At 44.3% G+C, this 16,678-nt stretch overlaps 1 protein-coding gene across 2 annotated transcripts in view; it reads left to right on the plus strand.

The window, feature by feature from the left end:
* ADAMTS12 (ADAM metallopeptidase with thrombospondin type 1 motif 12) overlaps positions 1–16,678 on the plus strand; it is a 325,780-nt gene that overhangs the window by 269,262 nt on the left and 39,840 nt on the right. For both annotated transcript variants that reach the window (XM_047074156.1, XM_047074167.1), the window contains one exon: positions 8,072–8,282. In XM_047074156.1, the coding sequence (XP_046930112.1) occupies positions 8,072–8,282 (211 nt within the window). The remainder of the gene's footprint in view (positions 1–8,071; positions 8,283–16,678) is intronic.

Genomic DNA, 16,678 nt, shown 5'->3' on the forward strand with positions numbered 1-16,678 from the left:
GAGCATTGTTGAAGAGAATGTTCTATGGATCCCCCAAAGTTCTTCAGATAACAGGTGTGGCTTTTCTAAGAGCACTGGACCGGTGCAACAGTAGCCTTCAACTTCAGATCACTGGACCCACCTGCACTTAACGGCTGCCTGGAAGGGTGGTCTTCAGAGCAGGCTCTCTTAATCTCAGCACCGTTGACATTTGGGGCCAGATAACTCTTTGTTTCAGGGCTGTCCTGCACACCCTATGATGTGTAGTGACACCCCTGGCCTGTACCTGCTTAGATTTTAGTAGCAACCTCCCCCCTTCCTCCAGGTTGTCATGACCAAAAACATCTCCAAACATTGCTAAGTGTCTTGTCAAGGGCAAAAGCACCCTTGGTTGAGAAGCAGCATTATAGAGGTATTCATTTCCTGCTCACCATATTGGTTCTAGATATTGGAGTCCCAGAAGGTGGCTGTAATGTAGGGGCTTATGTTAAAGGTGGGGGGTGAGCGGGTCGGGAGCCAAGGAGGAGGAGAATGGAGAGAGGAAGAGAGAGGGGAGGGACAGAGAAGAAAGGAAGTGAAGGAAGAAGGAAAGAATGAATTCTGGAGAGTGTCTTCATTTTCTAGTGACTACAAACAGGGGTATATTTAGGTTGCCAATCTCATCAGGCATTCATTCCAATCCTAAGAAGACACACTAAGTTTAGTCAAACAGGAGGGGACTCATTGGTATCATAAATCAAATAGGTGATGAACCGAACTCTAAAGAAGAGCTAGAAGAATGTGATAAATGTTGAAGAACTGTGTAAAAAGAAGAGTCTAGGCAAGTCAGTGAAGGCAAGCAATATCTGTCTCTAGTGGGGGCAGACAGGCTGGCCCCAGAGGCCAGAGTCAGCGGGTTTATTCTCTGTCCAGCTCTGTGGGCTCTGGTGGAGAAGGAGCGGGCTGTGAGGCCGGGAGCCAGATCCTGCCATGCGGCAACAGGACAGAGGCACTGCCTCACCTCGCCTTGGTCACCTCGCCTTGGTCACCTCACCTGGCTGCAGCTCTGGCCAGCACTAGGTTTTGTCTGCAGCTGTACTTTCTATAATTTCTTCTCAGGGAAGTGTGAGCCAGGAAAGAAAAGGTCATGTCTGGGGGCTGGTCACTAGCCCACAGCTCTGGTCACTAGCCCACTAGCCCACGGCTCACGTGCTTCCTCACCCCCAGTCCCCTGCAAAGTTGATGACCCTGTACCAGTAAATTCCTGTTGCGCTCATTAGACAGCAGCCATGATACATGTGCCTGCGTGCCCGGGGTTCTGTCCTTGCTTTTCAAAGCCACTTGCTCTGGTGGGTTAGATATCCTCTTAAAACGATAGATGGTTATTTCCTGGCTCTAATTTTGTCCCTGGGGTTTAGGTTCTCATTTTTATTGTGTTACATAGTCTCCCTCGGCCTTACGATTGCCAATGAATAGTTGTTAAGCTCCTGTTACTTCCCATAAGAGATACTGTGGTGATTATAGCCATGTAAGAGTTACCATTTATTGAGCACTGAGATATTGTGATACAATAAAGGATATATATTTGGTATATGATAAAAAAAATGCCTCTGATAAAATCCAATAGTCATCATGATTTTAAAACTAAAAGCTCTGGGGGCGCCCAGGTGGTTCAGTTGGTTAAGCACCTGACTTTGGCTCAGGTCATGATCTCACAGTTCCTGGGTTTGAGCCCCAAGTTGGATTCTGTGCTGACAGCTCAGAGGCTGGAACCTGTTTCAGATTGTGTGTTGTCTTCTCTTCCTGCCCCTCACCCACTTACATTGTGACACCCTCTCTCAAAAATAAATAAACATTAAAAAAAATTAAAAACAAACAAACGAACAAAAAAACCCTAACTGGAGGAGTATGGAGAGCTTCCTGGCAGCTGAATACATGGAGGTGCTGGGAGGGTGGTGTGCCCTAAGGCGGGAATAGAACCTCTTCCACCTTTCCCCTGCACCTTGCCCCATGAATCTCTTCCATCTGGCTGTCCCTGAGTTGTATCCTTTTATAATAATCCAGTAATCTAGTAAGCAAAATGTTTTCTTGAGTTCTGTGAGCCACTCCAGCAAAGTATCCAACCCTTGGCTGGGATTGTGGGAACCCGTGGTTCATGGCCAGCTGGTAAGAAGCACAGGTGACAACCTGCACCTGAAGGGAAGGCAATAGTGGCCGTGCTGGGTGGCCCAGCCCCTAACCTGCCCAGTCTGCACCAACCCCAACAGTTAGGGCCAGAATTGCTTGGTATGGAAAACCCACACATTTGTTGAAACAGAAGTAACTTGGGGCACCTGGTGGCTCAGTCAGCTAAGTGACTTCGGCTGAGGTCATGATCTTACGGTTCGTGGGTTCAAGGCCCGTGTTAAGCTCTGTGCTGACAGCTCGGAGCCTGGAGCCTGCTTCGGTTTCTGTGTTTCCCTCTCTCTCTCTGCCCCTCCCTCACTCATGCTCTGTCTCTCAGAAGTAAGTAAACATTCAAGAAGAAGGAGAAGGAGAAGGAGAAGGAGAAGAAGAAGAAGAAGAAGAAGAAGAAGAAGAAGAAGAAGAAACAGAAGTAATGTGAGAGCAGAGTAGAAGAAAACAGTGGAATTTTTAAGTACCTACTTCACTTTTGATGATGTTTTAGAGATACCTCATATATTCTCTTTATTGTTCTCGACTACTGAGGAAAATAATTATGATCATGCCTATAGAGGAAGAACTGTTCCTTACCTCACTTAGGATCATGCAGCTAATTAGTAGACAGCAGAGGTTTGAACCCGTATAAGCCTGTGGTCTCCATTACATCCCCCAAAGAGGTGTGCACCTCTCCCCTATCCAGGCTGTGTCTAAAGCAAAGCAGGCGTGCTGCTAGGTGTGGTGGGTTCCAAGGGATCTTCATGCAGACAGTCACCTGCTGAGGCCAAGATAGAGCTGGGGACACAGGCTATGTACAGAAAAGCAACACAGTCAAAGAAGATTCTGGTATCAACTCTGTGTTTTAAAACATACATCAATCTGTTCCGGATATCTTCTTGTTTTATTTTTTATTCTTTTTAATTCACATCCAAATTAGTTAGCATATAGTGCAACAATGATTTCAGGAGTAGATTCCTTAGTGCCCCTTACCCATTTAGCCCATCCCCCCTCCCACAATCCCTCCCGTAACCCTCAGTTTGTTCTCCATATTTATAAGTCTCTTCTGATTTGTCCCCCTCCATGATTTTATATTATTTTTGTTTCCCTTCCCTTATGTTCATCTGTTTTGTCTCTTAAAGAAAGGTTTAATTTTTTTAATGTTGATTTGTTTTTGAGAGAGAGAGAGAGAGAGAGAGAGAGCATGAACAGGGGAGGGGCAGAGAGAGAGGGAGACACAGAATCGAATACAGGCTCCAGGCTCCGAGCGGTCCGCACAGAGCCTGATGCAGGGCTCGAACTCATGAACTGCAAGCTCATGACCTGAGCCAAAGTCGGACACTTAACTGACTGAGCCACCAGGCGCCCCTCTGTTCCGGACATCTTATTTACCTGTAGCTAAAGACTTGGCCTCACTCTTTTCAGAATTTGCTTTCCATAAAGGTGGTTACCTTACCCACCTCTACACTTCAACTCTCAGAATTTCTAGTTGGAGATAACTTTACAACAAGATGCTACCAGTGCTAGAGGGAGAAGGATGTTGGGGCAAGAGTCGGGAGGCTGAAGGACTCTTGAGGAGGAGATGAGCTGACCCTTCAGCCCATGGACATGGAGAAGGGGCCTTGATAAAGGAATTCTTATGTGATACAAGCTGAGCTCTGTGAGCTTGAAGCTGACCCTTAGTGCGGTCTTGTGATAGGCTGAAAGGACATCCTGATCCCTGGAGCCTGCAAATGTTACCTCATTTGGAGCAAGGGTCTTTGCAGACATTATTAAGTGAAGGGGCTTGAAATGGGGATACTATCATCAGTTATCCATTTGGACCCTAAATGTCATTACAAGTGTCCTTATAGGAGAGAGGCAGAGGGGAATTTCACACACACACACACACACACACACACACACACACATACACACACACACACACACACACACAGAAGGTGATATGAAGATGGAACAGGGACAGATTTGGAGACAGTAACCTTAAAGACTGGAGGGATGGTCCACAAGCCAGGCAATGCCAGCAGCCACCACAAACCCAAAGAGGCAAAGAACTGCTCTTCCATAGAGCCTCTGGAGGGAGCATGGTGCTGCTAATGCCTTCATTTCATCCCAGTAACACTGATTTTATAACTACAAGAGACCAGATTTGGCTTCTAGAACTATTAGAAACCAGGTTTTTTGGGGTGCCTGGGTGGCTCAGTTGTTTGAGCATCCGACTTCAGCTCAGGTCATGATCTCACACACAGTTCATGAGTTCCAGCCCCACATCGGGCTCTCTGCTGTCAGCCTGGAGCCTGGAGCCTGCTTCGGATCCTCTGTCTCCCTCTCTGCCTCTCTCCCACTCATGCTCTCTCTCTCAAAAATAAATAAAAACATTAAAAAAAAACTAAAAATAAGGTAAAATAAGTAAAATTTTTTAAAAAGTAAAAAACAAACAAACAAACAGGTTTTTGTTGTTTTGAGCCACCAAGTTCGTGGTAATTTGTCACAGCAGCTATGGGAAACTAATGCAGGTGACGCAAGCAGAAGAGCAGAGATGCCCCAACCGAGTTATAGACGCTCCAAAGCTTGGAAAACCCTGTGATTGGGGCTTCTTGGAATGTGTGGCAAAGGAGTTTTTGGAATGGCACAAATCTGTCACTTCCTGAGGAAGCTTGCAGCCAGGCAGGCTCTATGAGATGCATATTCATTGGCAAGGCAAGCCTTTGTCAGGGCGAGACCAGCAGCCAGGCATCTGGACCCCTTGCCCATAGTCCCGCCTCCTGGCCACTGTCCCTGTGATTCTTGCCTTGCTTGGGGCTTTGTAGTTGACATCTCTTCATCTCTTAGTTCTAAAAGCAGCATTGCTAGAACAAGGTAAATGATACCTGGTTCCCCCGGAAGGCTTCTTAAGCTGAGTGCACGGATGCAGCTTGTTGATTTGGAGAGAAATTTTGAAATGGACCAATTCCACAGCCCCCTCTCCTACCATCAGCAATGAAGCCCCGGTAGTTAGAAAGGAGATGCCGTGGCCGCAGGCAGGAGCTGGTGCCAGACAGCCACTGTGCAGCATCTTCCGGGGCCCAGGTTTTCTCAGTGAGCTGGTGATCAGTTCCAGGGCTCCACTCTGCCAGTCCACATCAGAGCACTTCAAGGGAGCAAGACAGCCCGTTCTATCCCCCAACTTGTGCTGTCATATAGGAAACAGAATTTCCTGCAATTGCCTCCAAACAATTTGAAGATTATTGTTAAGAGGGAAGCATAAGGAATTTAACAAGTCTTTTTAAATCATTGTCATTTGGTAGCGTCTTTCGGTTTTTACACTCTGGAAAACAGTGTGCAGGTTCCTCAGAAAATTAAAAATAGACCTACCCTATTACCCAGCAATAGCACTGCTAGGAATTTACCCAAGGGATACAGGAGTACTGATGCATAGGGGCACTTGTACCCCAATGTTTATAGCAGCACTCTCAACAATAGCCAAATTGTGGAAAGAGCCTAAATGTCCATCAACTGATGACTGGATAAAGAAATTGTGGTTTATATACACAATGGAGTACTAAGTGGCAATGAGAAAGAACGAAATCTGGCCCTTTGTAGCAACGTGGATGGAACTGGAGAGTGTGATGCTAAGTGAAATAAGCCATACAGAGAAAGACAGATACCATATGTTTTCACTCTTATGTGGATCCTGAGAAACTTAACAGAAACCCATGGGGGAGGGGAAGGAAAAAAAAAAAAAGAGGTTAGAGTGGGAGAGAGCCAAAGCATAAGAGACTCTTAAAAACTGAGAACAAACTGAAGGTTGATGGGGGGTGGGAGGGAGGGGAGGGTGGGTGATGCGTATTGAGGAGGGCACCTTTTGGGATGAGCACTGGGTGTTGTATAGAAACCAATTTGACAATAAATTTCATATATTGAAAAATAAAAAAAAAAAGGCTTCCACTGTGTTGTTACAGTGAGAATCGCTATTAAAGCCCCAGTCCATAGGACTTTTATGTTGTAACCGGGACAGTAGAGTGACTCATGTAGGGGGACTAAAGAACAGTAGGAGACAGTGCATAATCGGTTCTCCAGTTGTGTGGGAAATGCCAGCAGCGTTCTGGTAGGATAAAGATCACTGGCAAAAACAGACCAAATCGGGTTAGGCTGTTGTTAACTCTGTGCTGACTAAACCACAGAGGTTGTCTTTTCGGGGTAAATAAATGGGTTGGGCTTTTGTCTTGCTGAGTTTTTTGCATTACATTTTTCTTCTGACCAATCCCTCAGAACATCTCAACAGCCTTCTGTCACAGATTGCCTATAAATATAAAAACAGTATTCTATTATACATCTCCTAGGAAGGTGACATTATGGCAGACATCCAAAAAGTGAAATGGACAACAGAAAACAACTTGACACTGGCTCCTGAGCCCTGGGCCTGGAAGAGTTACACAATGATGGAGAAGGGGAAAAAAAGAGAGTTTCCTACCACTTTCAAAAGCTATTTATAGGAGCGCCTGGCTGGCTCAGTCAGTCAGGCATCCGACTCTTGATTGTGGCTCTGGTGATGATCTCACAGTTTGTGAGTTTGAGCCCCAAATGGGGCTCTGTGCTGACAGTGGGGAGCCTGCTTGGGATTCTCCCTCTCCCTGTCTCTCTGGCCCTCCCCGCTTGTGGTCTCTCTCTCTGTCAAAACATAAATAAATAAATAAATAAATAAATAAATAAATAAATAACTTTTTCTTAAAAAGCTCTTTCTGTGTTTCCATGGGTTCTACCTCCTAGAATCTTGAATAAATCATCCATGATAAGAGGTAGAGAAAGAGCTCACATCCTTGTTTTCCACGGAGAATCCAGAGTATTCATTAGCAAACACTTTTAGTTCTTAAAGTGGTCAAGAATAGCTAACAAATAAGACATTATCTTAAGTTTCTTCTTTTTCTACTGCTTTCTGATCAAAGGGACCAGTGAAACTAGTAGTAGGTAGACTGCAGGAGATAGGAAAGAGGAAGGCAATGCCCCCAATTGATCATCTCCTAAATAATTGAAAATTAGTAATTGTTTCAGTACCTGCTTCACATTAGAGTAGAAAAATATTCAATTAGGAACCAGGGAACCTAGATTCTATTGGATTCTTTTACTCACTAGTTGAGTGTCCAGCTCTTGATTTCGACTCAGGTCATGATCTCACAGTTCATGGGATAGAGCCTCACATCCCACAGCACAGAGCCTGCTTTCTGCCCCTCTCTTTCTGCCCCTCTCCTTCTCTCTCTCTCTCTCTCTCTCTCTCTCTCTCTCTCAAAATAAATAAACTTAAAATAACAACAAATAATCGAGTTCTTATGTGTTAGGCTGTGTACTATACACTATATATAAATTGATATTTTGTTTAATCTACAACACTCGTATAAAGTCAGTATTGTTATACTCCTTTCATAGATGAGGAAAGTAAGGCTCAAACTTGCTTGAAGTTGTACAATAGGAAACTAGACCTTAGTTTTATTTTTCTTTAATGTTTATTTATTTTTAAGAGAGAGAGAGAGACAGAGGGCAAGTGGAAGAGGGGCAGAGAGAAAAGGAGACACAGAATCCGAAGTAGGCTCCAGGCTCTGAGCTGTCAGCACAGAACCTGATGCAGGGCTTGAACTCACGAACCATGAGATCATGACCTCAGCCAATGTCAGACGCTTAACCCACTGAGTGACCCAGGTGCCCCTAGACCTCAGTTTTCTTGACTGAAAAGAGAGAGGGCATATTGTTTTTCATTCAGAGACATTCTTATTTAGCATCTACTTATGCTGTATGCTCGACTGGACTTGAGGCGTGGTTGCACAAGCCAGCCATGGCCCTGCCTACTCTAGGAGGCTGGAGTATCAGTGAGGACCACCCAGCTCTGTAACCTGTGCTTCTGCACATGGTTTCTGTTTCCAGTGGCTGGCTGTACACGTATACTTTTGGTGATCTTCTCTCACATGTCTGTGTGTGTCTGCAGGTGGTGGGCCGGGGAGTGGGAAGCATGCTCAGCAACATGTGGGCCCCACGGAGAGAAGAAGCGAACGGTGCTGTGCGTCCAGACCATGGGCTCTGATGAGCAGGCTCTTCCAGCTAAAGACTGCCAGCACCTGCTGAAGCCCAAGACCCTCATTTCCTGCAACAGAGACATCTTGTGTCCATCAGACTGGACAGTAGGCAACTGGAGTGAGGTAAGCTTCATCCATTCCCCACCCATTAACCAATCTAAAGTGACCCTAGAGAAAATTGCAGAGTCGCCAGTGTCTATCACCTCTGGCCTGTTTCCTGCATTTCCCACTGCCTCGTATCCTATCTTGCTTATTTTTCATTCTTACTGGGTCTTCTCACTTATCCAATGATCAGATACCAGTCAGGGATGAGCTGAATCCCACTTACACAGGCTCACAACAGCTAATTATTTTTTAATTTTTTTAAGTCTATTCATTTTTGAGAGACAGAGAGACAGAGCATGAGCTGCGGAGGGGCAGAGAGAGAGAGGGAGACACAGAATCCGAAGCAGGCTCCAGGCTCTGAGCTGTCAGCACAGAGCCCGACGCGGGGCTCGAACTCACAAACTGCGAGATCATGACCTGAGCCGAAGTCGGACACTTAACCGACTGAGCCACCCAGGTGCCTCTCGCAACAGCTAATTTGTACATTATCAGGATTTTTGCTATTCTCCTGTCGTCAAACCACTGGTAGCAAATCAGGGCTCTCCCACCCACCCCAAGAGCTGGTTTGTTAAACGCTTACATTTATGTTTCACTGGAACTATTGTAGTTAACTAAAACCGGAGATGTGCTACTCAAATGGTAGGATGATAGGCAGTATACTTGACACTTGAAAAAGCCCCTCACATCATCCGTCTATTCAGCATCGGTCAAGGCCAGACCTGACCAAGAGTTGGCACATCTACTGTTATTAGCCATATAAATTCAAATAAGTGTTGTTTCATTTCCCCAAATTAATCTGATCTAATTCTCTGAGTGCAGTTAGAAATCAGTGGGCTAGAAGGTTAAGAAGAACTCCCAAGCTTCATTTGCCTTTAGGTCACCTGGAACCTGGTAGTGTCACAACTCATGCTCCTACAGTCTGTCGTCGAAGTAGAGACTTTTTGTTCTCCAAGGGTCCTGGAGTCTCCAGGGGCCTTGCTCTGCTTCCCTATACATGTTTCCGTTCAATGATCTAAGGAATGACAAAAAATATATGATTTTTTAAACCAACAGTCCAGACTTTAAGGACAGATGAGTTTCCTTAGAAGGCCCATGCTTTCCACAATAATGCTACTGTTGACCAGAATATCATAGGAACTCCTCTTAGGACTCACCTTCAGAGAAACGAAAAATACTGGATTTTGGAGAATGCAGCAAGTACTATCTGTACTCATAAAGGTACTATGAAATAGTATCTAAAGAAGAATTTGAAAATTTGTATAAGCAAAGGTTCCATCTCTGAAGCTGACCCTTTGAAAGCAAAAAACAATCATTTGAATAGAGCCACTCTGATAACCTTAGTTCCAGAACTTTATTTCATTACCTCATGGTCACAGTTCAGGTTTATTTAGCTTCTAATTCTGTGCAGAATACTGTCTTGGGCATTGAAGTGAAAACAAAAGGAAAATGGCGAGTGCAGTCCCTATGTTGTAAGAACTTCCTACCAAATGGGAGAGATAGGGCCCAAAAAAGAAAAAAAAGAAGAAAGAAAGAAAAGAAGAAAGGAATATGAAGAGATCCATGCAAAGAAAACGTACCTGCAAACTAATAGAGTACTATTAATGTGTGCACATATCAGCATTAGTCCACAGCCAGCCTGGATTGCTGTAAATTACAGTGTTGTCCAAATAAGGCTGAACGAGGTATTGTGACTGGCCCATTAAATCTGTTTACCAGGAATGTTTTGGCTGCATCATCTGAAGCAGTCAATATTTCCTGTCATGTAGAATTTACTAATTGCCAGATCCTTCATGCTTGTTTTAAAGGACTACAATTATATATTTGGCTGAGGAGTTCTTCATATTATGCTCCTATTTGTGGGGAACAAAATGATGTGCCTTAGCTGGGGAACAGGGGACCAAAAAGTTGGCACGACGTGACAAGTACTCATGTCTGTTGTTGCAAATACAGGCCATTGCATAGTGTATTGCCAGCAGACACAGAGTTCAGTCTCTAGCTTCCTCTTGATAGAGTTGAGCAGAAAGGCTGAGACCCTGCCTTCCAGTTAGGGGATGTTGTCATGAGAGGTGCTTTTAGCTAAATCAGCATCAAAATATCCATCCAGTGGGTCTTCTTTTCTTCCCTCGGCTCTCTTACTAATGCCTGCACACTTCAGCCCTGTAATGAGCTTTGCCAGAATACGATGAAATGTCTTTGTCTTTGATGTTCTAACTAAGCCCAGATACATTTATAAGAGAAATGATACAGTGCTGTCTTCTTGCTACTGTAGTATTTATGGTCTGGATCTTGTCTTGAGACGGACATAAATTGATGCAGGGCAGTGCTCCAGCACAGTTCATTTGGTCTGAACTGGGCTGTTTGGGTCACCCTGTATGAGTTGGAAGCTAGGAGGTAACTGGGCCAAAGATCTAAGAACTGTGAAGCTCCTGGACTCTGCAGGAGCAGGGTCGTCCTCCCTGGGCTGACTTCCCTTCCCTGTCAAGGCACTTCTGCCAACCCAAGCAATGAGAGAGGGTGGGCTCAGCTGTGTCCCAGCACACTCATCCCTGACCCAGCAGGGATCAGAAGGAGGACCTAGCGACAGCTGGCAAGGGGAAGGGGAGGGGAGCATTCCGCCCCTATGACCAGCCCCTCCCTCTCTAAGCTCATGCCCTGAACACTGACTCCTACCCTGATCTCAGATTTCACCAAGAATCTTATTCTGTTTTTACCCAACCTATTTTCTGGGCATGCAGGGTAAAGAAAGGGGTCTTGGTTTGTCGTAAAGCATCAGAGTTTCTGTGGCCCCCATTTTTATTAGGTCTATCACTTCAGTGACAGGCCTTGTGAGAGAAAGCCAGTCTAGTGGTGAAGGGCATGCACAGTCTCTAGAGCTTGGGGCCTTGGGCTCCAATCCTGGCTCTGCTACTAACTAGATGTGTGACTTGAATCTCTGTGTGATTACCTTTAGTTTTCTGTAGTGTGTTTTCTCCATCCATGAAATGGGGATAACAGCGGTACTTAGACTCAAGGGAAGTTATGGGGATTAAATGAGTTAATAGTTCCAAACTTCTTACTAGAACAGTGCCTGTAACATAATAGGCATTTCTTAGCAGAGTAAACAGATGGAAATAATAAGGTCATCTATCATTTGTTAAGTGCTTTTCACACTATCGAGTCTATCTCATTTAACACTTAAGATAACTTCATGAGGTTGATGTTGTTCATTAATTCCCCCCGTTACTCCTGGCAGTTTAGTGGGATACTAATTTTCCTAGGTTTTCAAGCCCTTGGTGATCCCTAATTATATGGCCCTGAGCTAGTGTTAGAGCACCCTCAGCCTTTTCTCATTTATAAAGAGAGGGTTAATTTAAGGCTTGAAGATAATCCATGGAAGCCCTTTGCATGGTGCCTGACCAATAGTAAGTGTTCGCTAAATGGTAACTTCATTCTCAAGCAAGAACACAAGTGTCTGTCTTCTATTCTAGTCTGATTTTGAAAGCCATGGTCAGTCCGTGGCACCCAGATTCCCTGACAATCTGTACCCCCCTGCCTTTTCCTCTAAACCCACGCCCCAAGCTCAGGGCCATTTTATGCATGGAACACTGTAAGCAGAGGGCTTGGGTCAGGGTCTACAAAAATGTTTGAGACCTGAAAGAAAAGGTTATTGTATGCTTTCCATAAAAACAAAGGACAGTGCAAAATCAGAAATCAATATTTAATTACATATTAATGACAGATACTTGTTGGGCTTTTAGCATATGTATTAAACACTTTTATAGGTATTAACACAATACCTCGTAACAGCCTTATTAGCTCCATCGTACAGGTGAAGAAACAGACATAGAGACATAGAGACTTCTCCAAGGTCACACAGCCTATAAGCAAGGCAACCAGAACTTGAATGAAGGCAGCAGAACTTGTACTGTGAACACTCTGCCATATGCATCTCAAACGTCTGCAAAATATAACAGTATGACGGTGTTCATAAAAAATGTATTATGTTTGGAAACAATTTCTAGATCAGCTCTTGTCACTTTGCTGGAATCACAAACTATGCATAATGATTGCTGAGAAATCAGGGCACTCTTAAATTAAATGAGTTGCCCTCCCCAAATACTTTCAGAGCAAAAGAATAAAAAGCCTTTCAGATGGTTTTTATTTTTATTTTTTAAGGTTATTTATTTATTTTGAAAGAGACAAAGACAGTGAGAGTGGGGGAGGGACATAGGGAGAGGGAGAGAATCCCATGACTCTCTTCAAATCACGAAGCTGTGAAATCATGACCTGAGCTGAAACCAAGAGTTGGATACTTAACCGACTGAGCCACCCAGGCGCCCCTGTCAGAGGGTTTTTAGAGAAAAAGATTGTATTTCCCTTGAGATTAGAGATGTTCCTTTAATATATTTGATGGGGTGTGGTGCAGAGCCTCCAAAAGCAGACACGCCCTTTCTGTGCCTGACAAAAAGCACACAAACAAATGAACACAACCATCAATTAACCAGCTGACTGAGGATCTGTTAAGTCAAAGCTGCTCTTGTGGGTGTTGGCGTGTCCGAGTGACCAGGTAGACGAAATGGCGATTTTCACAAACCAGGTCTCCTGGCTCTTGAGACAGAAGACCCTGCAGCACACACTGGCAGCAGGTCTCCTGCTGAGCAGGAAGCCAAGAACACTCTTGTGTGAAGACTCACAGAAATGCCCTCAGGGGCGCCTGGGTGGCTCAGTCGGTTAAGCATCAGACTTCGGCTCAGGTCATGATCTTGCGGTCCATGAGTTCGAGCCCCGCGTCGGGCTCTGTGCTGACAGCTTGGAGCCTGGAGCCTGCTTCAGATTCTGTATCTCTTCTCCCTCTGCCCCTCCCCCAACTTGTGCTCTGTTTCTCTGTCAAAAACATTAATTTTTTTTTTTTAATGAGCAAAAGACAGAAACAAACATTTCACTGATGAAGACATACGGATATCAAAAAAGCACATGAAAAGATGTCCAACGTTACCTGTTGGGGAGATGAAACTTAATGAGATAGCACTACAAGGAGATATCACTACATATCTATCAAGAATGCTAAAATTAGAGGCACCTGGGTGGCTCAGTCGGTTAGGCATCCGACTTCGGCTCAGGTCATGATCTCGCGGTCCATGAGTTCGAGCCCCGCGTCGGGCTCTGTGCTGACAGCTCGGAGCCTGGAGCCTGTTTCAGATTCTGTGTCTCCCTCTCTCTCTGACCCTCCCCCGTTCATGCTCTGTCTCTCTCTGTCTCAAAAATAAATAAACATTAAAAAAAAAATTAAAAAAAAATGCCCTCAGACTGAAGGAAGACGGAACAGGGAAGCTAGGAGACGCTTCTGAGGCACTTACCTGTGGTAGTCCCCAGTCGAGTTAAGGTCCAAGGTGCTTCTACGGGGGCTCGACCACCTTCTCTTTTGGCCCAGGATGTCTGTTCATGCCAACATCTCAGTTCTTCTCAGATGTCAGCGGCCTGTGCTTTGCCAGGTTTCCTGGAGGACACATACAGGAATCCTTGTTTGACATAACTGCTCACGGAAAACTAGTTCGGGACCATGTTCATTCTCTTCATCACGTCTCATATTTCTTTTCATATTTCATCTCATATTTCTTTCTTTTCATGTCTGCCATGACATGTTAAACTTGGTTGTTTAACAACATTTATTGTCTCACAGCTCTGGAGGCCAGAAGTCCAAGGTCTTGGCAGTGTTGGTTCCCTCTAAGGGCTGTGAGGGAGACTCTGTTCCATGCCTTCTAGCTTCTGGTGGCCTCTGGTTTCCTTATAGATGTTAACACCCTGATCTCTGCTTTCAATGGCGTGGTCCTGATGTATGTGTCTCTACATCAGAATTTCCCTTTTTATAAGGACAGTGGTCATACTGGATTAGGACCCACCTTGTGTCCTCATTTGTACTTGACTGCCTCTGCAAAGGCCCCACCTCCAAATAAGCTCTCTGTGGTGGAGCGGGAGGGGTTAGGCAGGGGTTAGGACTCCAGTATATCTTTTTGAGGGGACACAGTTCAACCCATAACAGCTACCTAAGTGTTTCAGCTTACTTTCAAAGCTGGTTTTAGCATGAGATCCAACCATTCATTTATAAATTCCTGAGACTATACAATTAATGTTTTTATGGCAAAGCATTAGCTGTTTCTCTACTCAGCCCTTTAGCCCTAACTCTGTGATAAGCCCCAACTGTGTTTTTGAATAAACTCTCAGCACTATAATTCTGAGCCATTTGTGAGCTCCCCTCCTCCACAGTGCCACTCAGGTGGGTGGCTTGACTCATTTAGCAGCAGACCTTGTTCTCAGTGGGCTCCCCAGAGGCCTTAATCTTGAAGTAATGGCAAGTAAGAGCAAGATTGACACCCAGGGAGGACATTAACAGATTGACAAGCTGCTTGCCCGGTACGGAGTTCAAAATTGCAAGGTAAGGGCATAAAATAACCATAGCAGATACTGGTTTTGAGAGTTCCCAAACTACCGGTTGAGATGAGCTCTAAGTGTGGCATTGTGTCCTGTATTTATCTCATCCAAAGGGCTTGACAGCTCCTAAGGAGATAAACACAGTTACAAGATGTACCGGAAGAAGCATGGGGCTGAACACAAAACAGTGCTGCTTGTTCTGGTCTGAGGAGGAGAAAAAGGCAACTTTGTTTTTAGCCCCAATATACTTGGCAGAGAGTTAACACTGTCCTGCTGGGCACAATACGCCCCAGGGCTAAAGAGTGGCATCCATCCGTTACTTGGAAGCTTCCGTGTCTACTGGGTAAGGAAAGCAGATGGGGAGGAAAGGGTAGGTGTGCTGGAAAACATATAAACTCCTCCCAGACCCAGGTCTCCATTCATGAAGTTTTGAGTTGCCATTTGGGAATGAGGCCAATAGTTGCAGATCATCCGCTTTTTTGAGAGAAGCTAAAAATCTGTAATTTTAATGTGAAATCTGCTAATTAAAAAATTTTTTTTATCTGCTTATTTTTTTTTGAGAGAGAGGGAGAGAGGGGTGGGAGAGGCAGAGCGTGAGTAGGGGAGGGGCAGAGAGAGAAGGAGACACAGAATATGAAGCTGGCTCCAGGCTCTGAGCTGTCAGCATAGAGCCCGACGCGGGACTCGAACCCACAAACTGTGAGATCATGACCTGAGCCAAAGTCGGAGGCTTAACTGACTGAGCCACCCAGGCGCCCCATGAAATCTACTGATTTTTAAATGTTGGCTACTAATTCAGTTTTTGTATTTTGTCTGTTTGCTTGTTTGTTTTAAGATTGAGGAGGCCAAAGAAATAATGTGTGTGGGCCAAATTTAGTCTTTATGCTGCCACTTTGGAATTTCTGTTCTAGAATACTCTTCACTTTTAAAAGCTCAAAATCTGAAGTGCCTGGGTGGCTCAGTCGGTTAAGTGTCCAACTTTTGATTTCAGCTCAGGTCGTGATCTCACATTCGCGAGTCTGAGTCCCACACAGAGCCTGCTTGGGATTCTCTCTCTGGCTCTCCCCTGCACACATGCTTGCTCTCTCTTTCTCTCTCAAAGTAAATTAATAAATGTTAAAAAAATTTTTTTTATAATAACAGCTGAAAATCTAACGTATGTTAACTAAACAGCTAGTTAGATAGCTATTATTTAGCCCTGTTTTATTCTTTTAGGTTGAGCAAATTTGCTCAGTAAAAAAGGTTGCTTAATACTTGTAATTTGTAATTCTCTCTATATGTGTGTATATATGTATATACATATACATATATTTTATATATACATATATATTATACACATCTGTTAGCCCTAGGGGATCTCAGTCTTAAAAAATCCAGCAATAAACCAGTGGGATGTATGGGTATCCACAGTATCTTCTAGGCATGTGCCTACAACGACTTCACCCAGACAGCTGCTCTCCTCATACTTTCCACAGACAGGTGTGTGTCCCTGTGCTCCAGAAGGATAGTAGAAATCAGAGACCCCCAAGCCCTTTGCTGTTATCACTATTATTATTTTCAGCATCATTATTATAACAGTGATAAAAATAGCTTCTAATTGCCAATTGTCTTCTATATATTGTGCACTGTGTTAAGACTGTTGTCTCATGTAATCCTCACAGCCCCCTTGAAAGGTGAGTATTAATTTCTCTCGATTTCCAGAGGAGAAAGGTAAGGTTTAGTTGCTCTGTCATGTGTGGGGTTAATTAATAATGGCAGATTGGGGAGTTCACATTGCTTCTTACAGGTTTTATGAGCTCTTTTGCTTCATAGGTCAAGTAGGGGTGGAGGGCACATATCTATATACTTTTGGATTTTTTTAATGCTTATAAAGTCGTAAAGTCTAACTCCCCTGTGGACATTATAAGCATTTCAAGTCAAAACAAACAAAAAATGGAATGAAGAGAAAGAAGAGAAATGTCTACTCTGACATTTCTTGGAAAGAAATACCCAAAGGGAGAGACACC

The sequence above is a fragment of the Lynx rufus genome, unplaced genomic scaffold (genome assembly GCF_022079265.1).
Source record: "Lynx rufus isolate CCGP_SWC_20201006 ecotype Redwood Valley unplaced genomic scaffold, mLynRuf1.p SCAF_1, whole genome shotgun sequence".
Taxonomy (NCBI): Eukaryota; Metazoa; Chordata; class Mammalia; order Carnivora; family Felidae; genus Lynx; species Lynx rufus.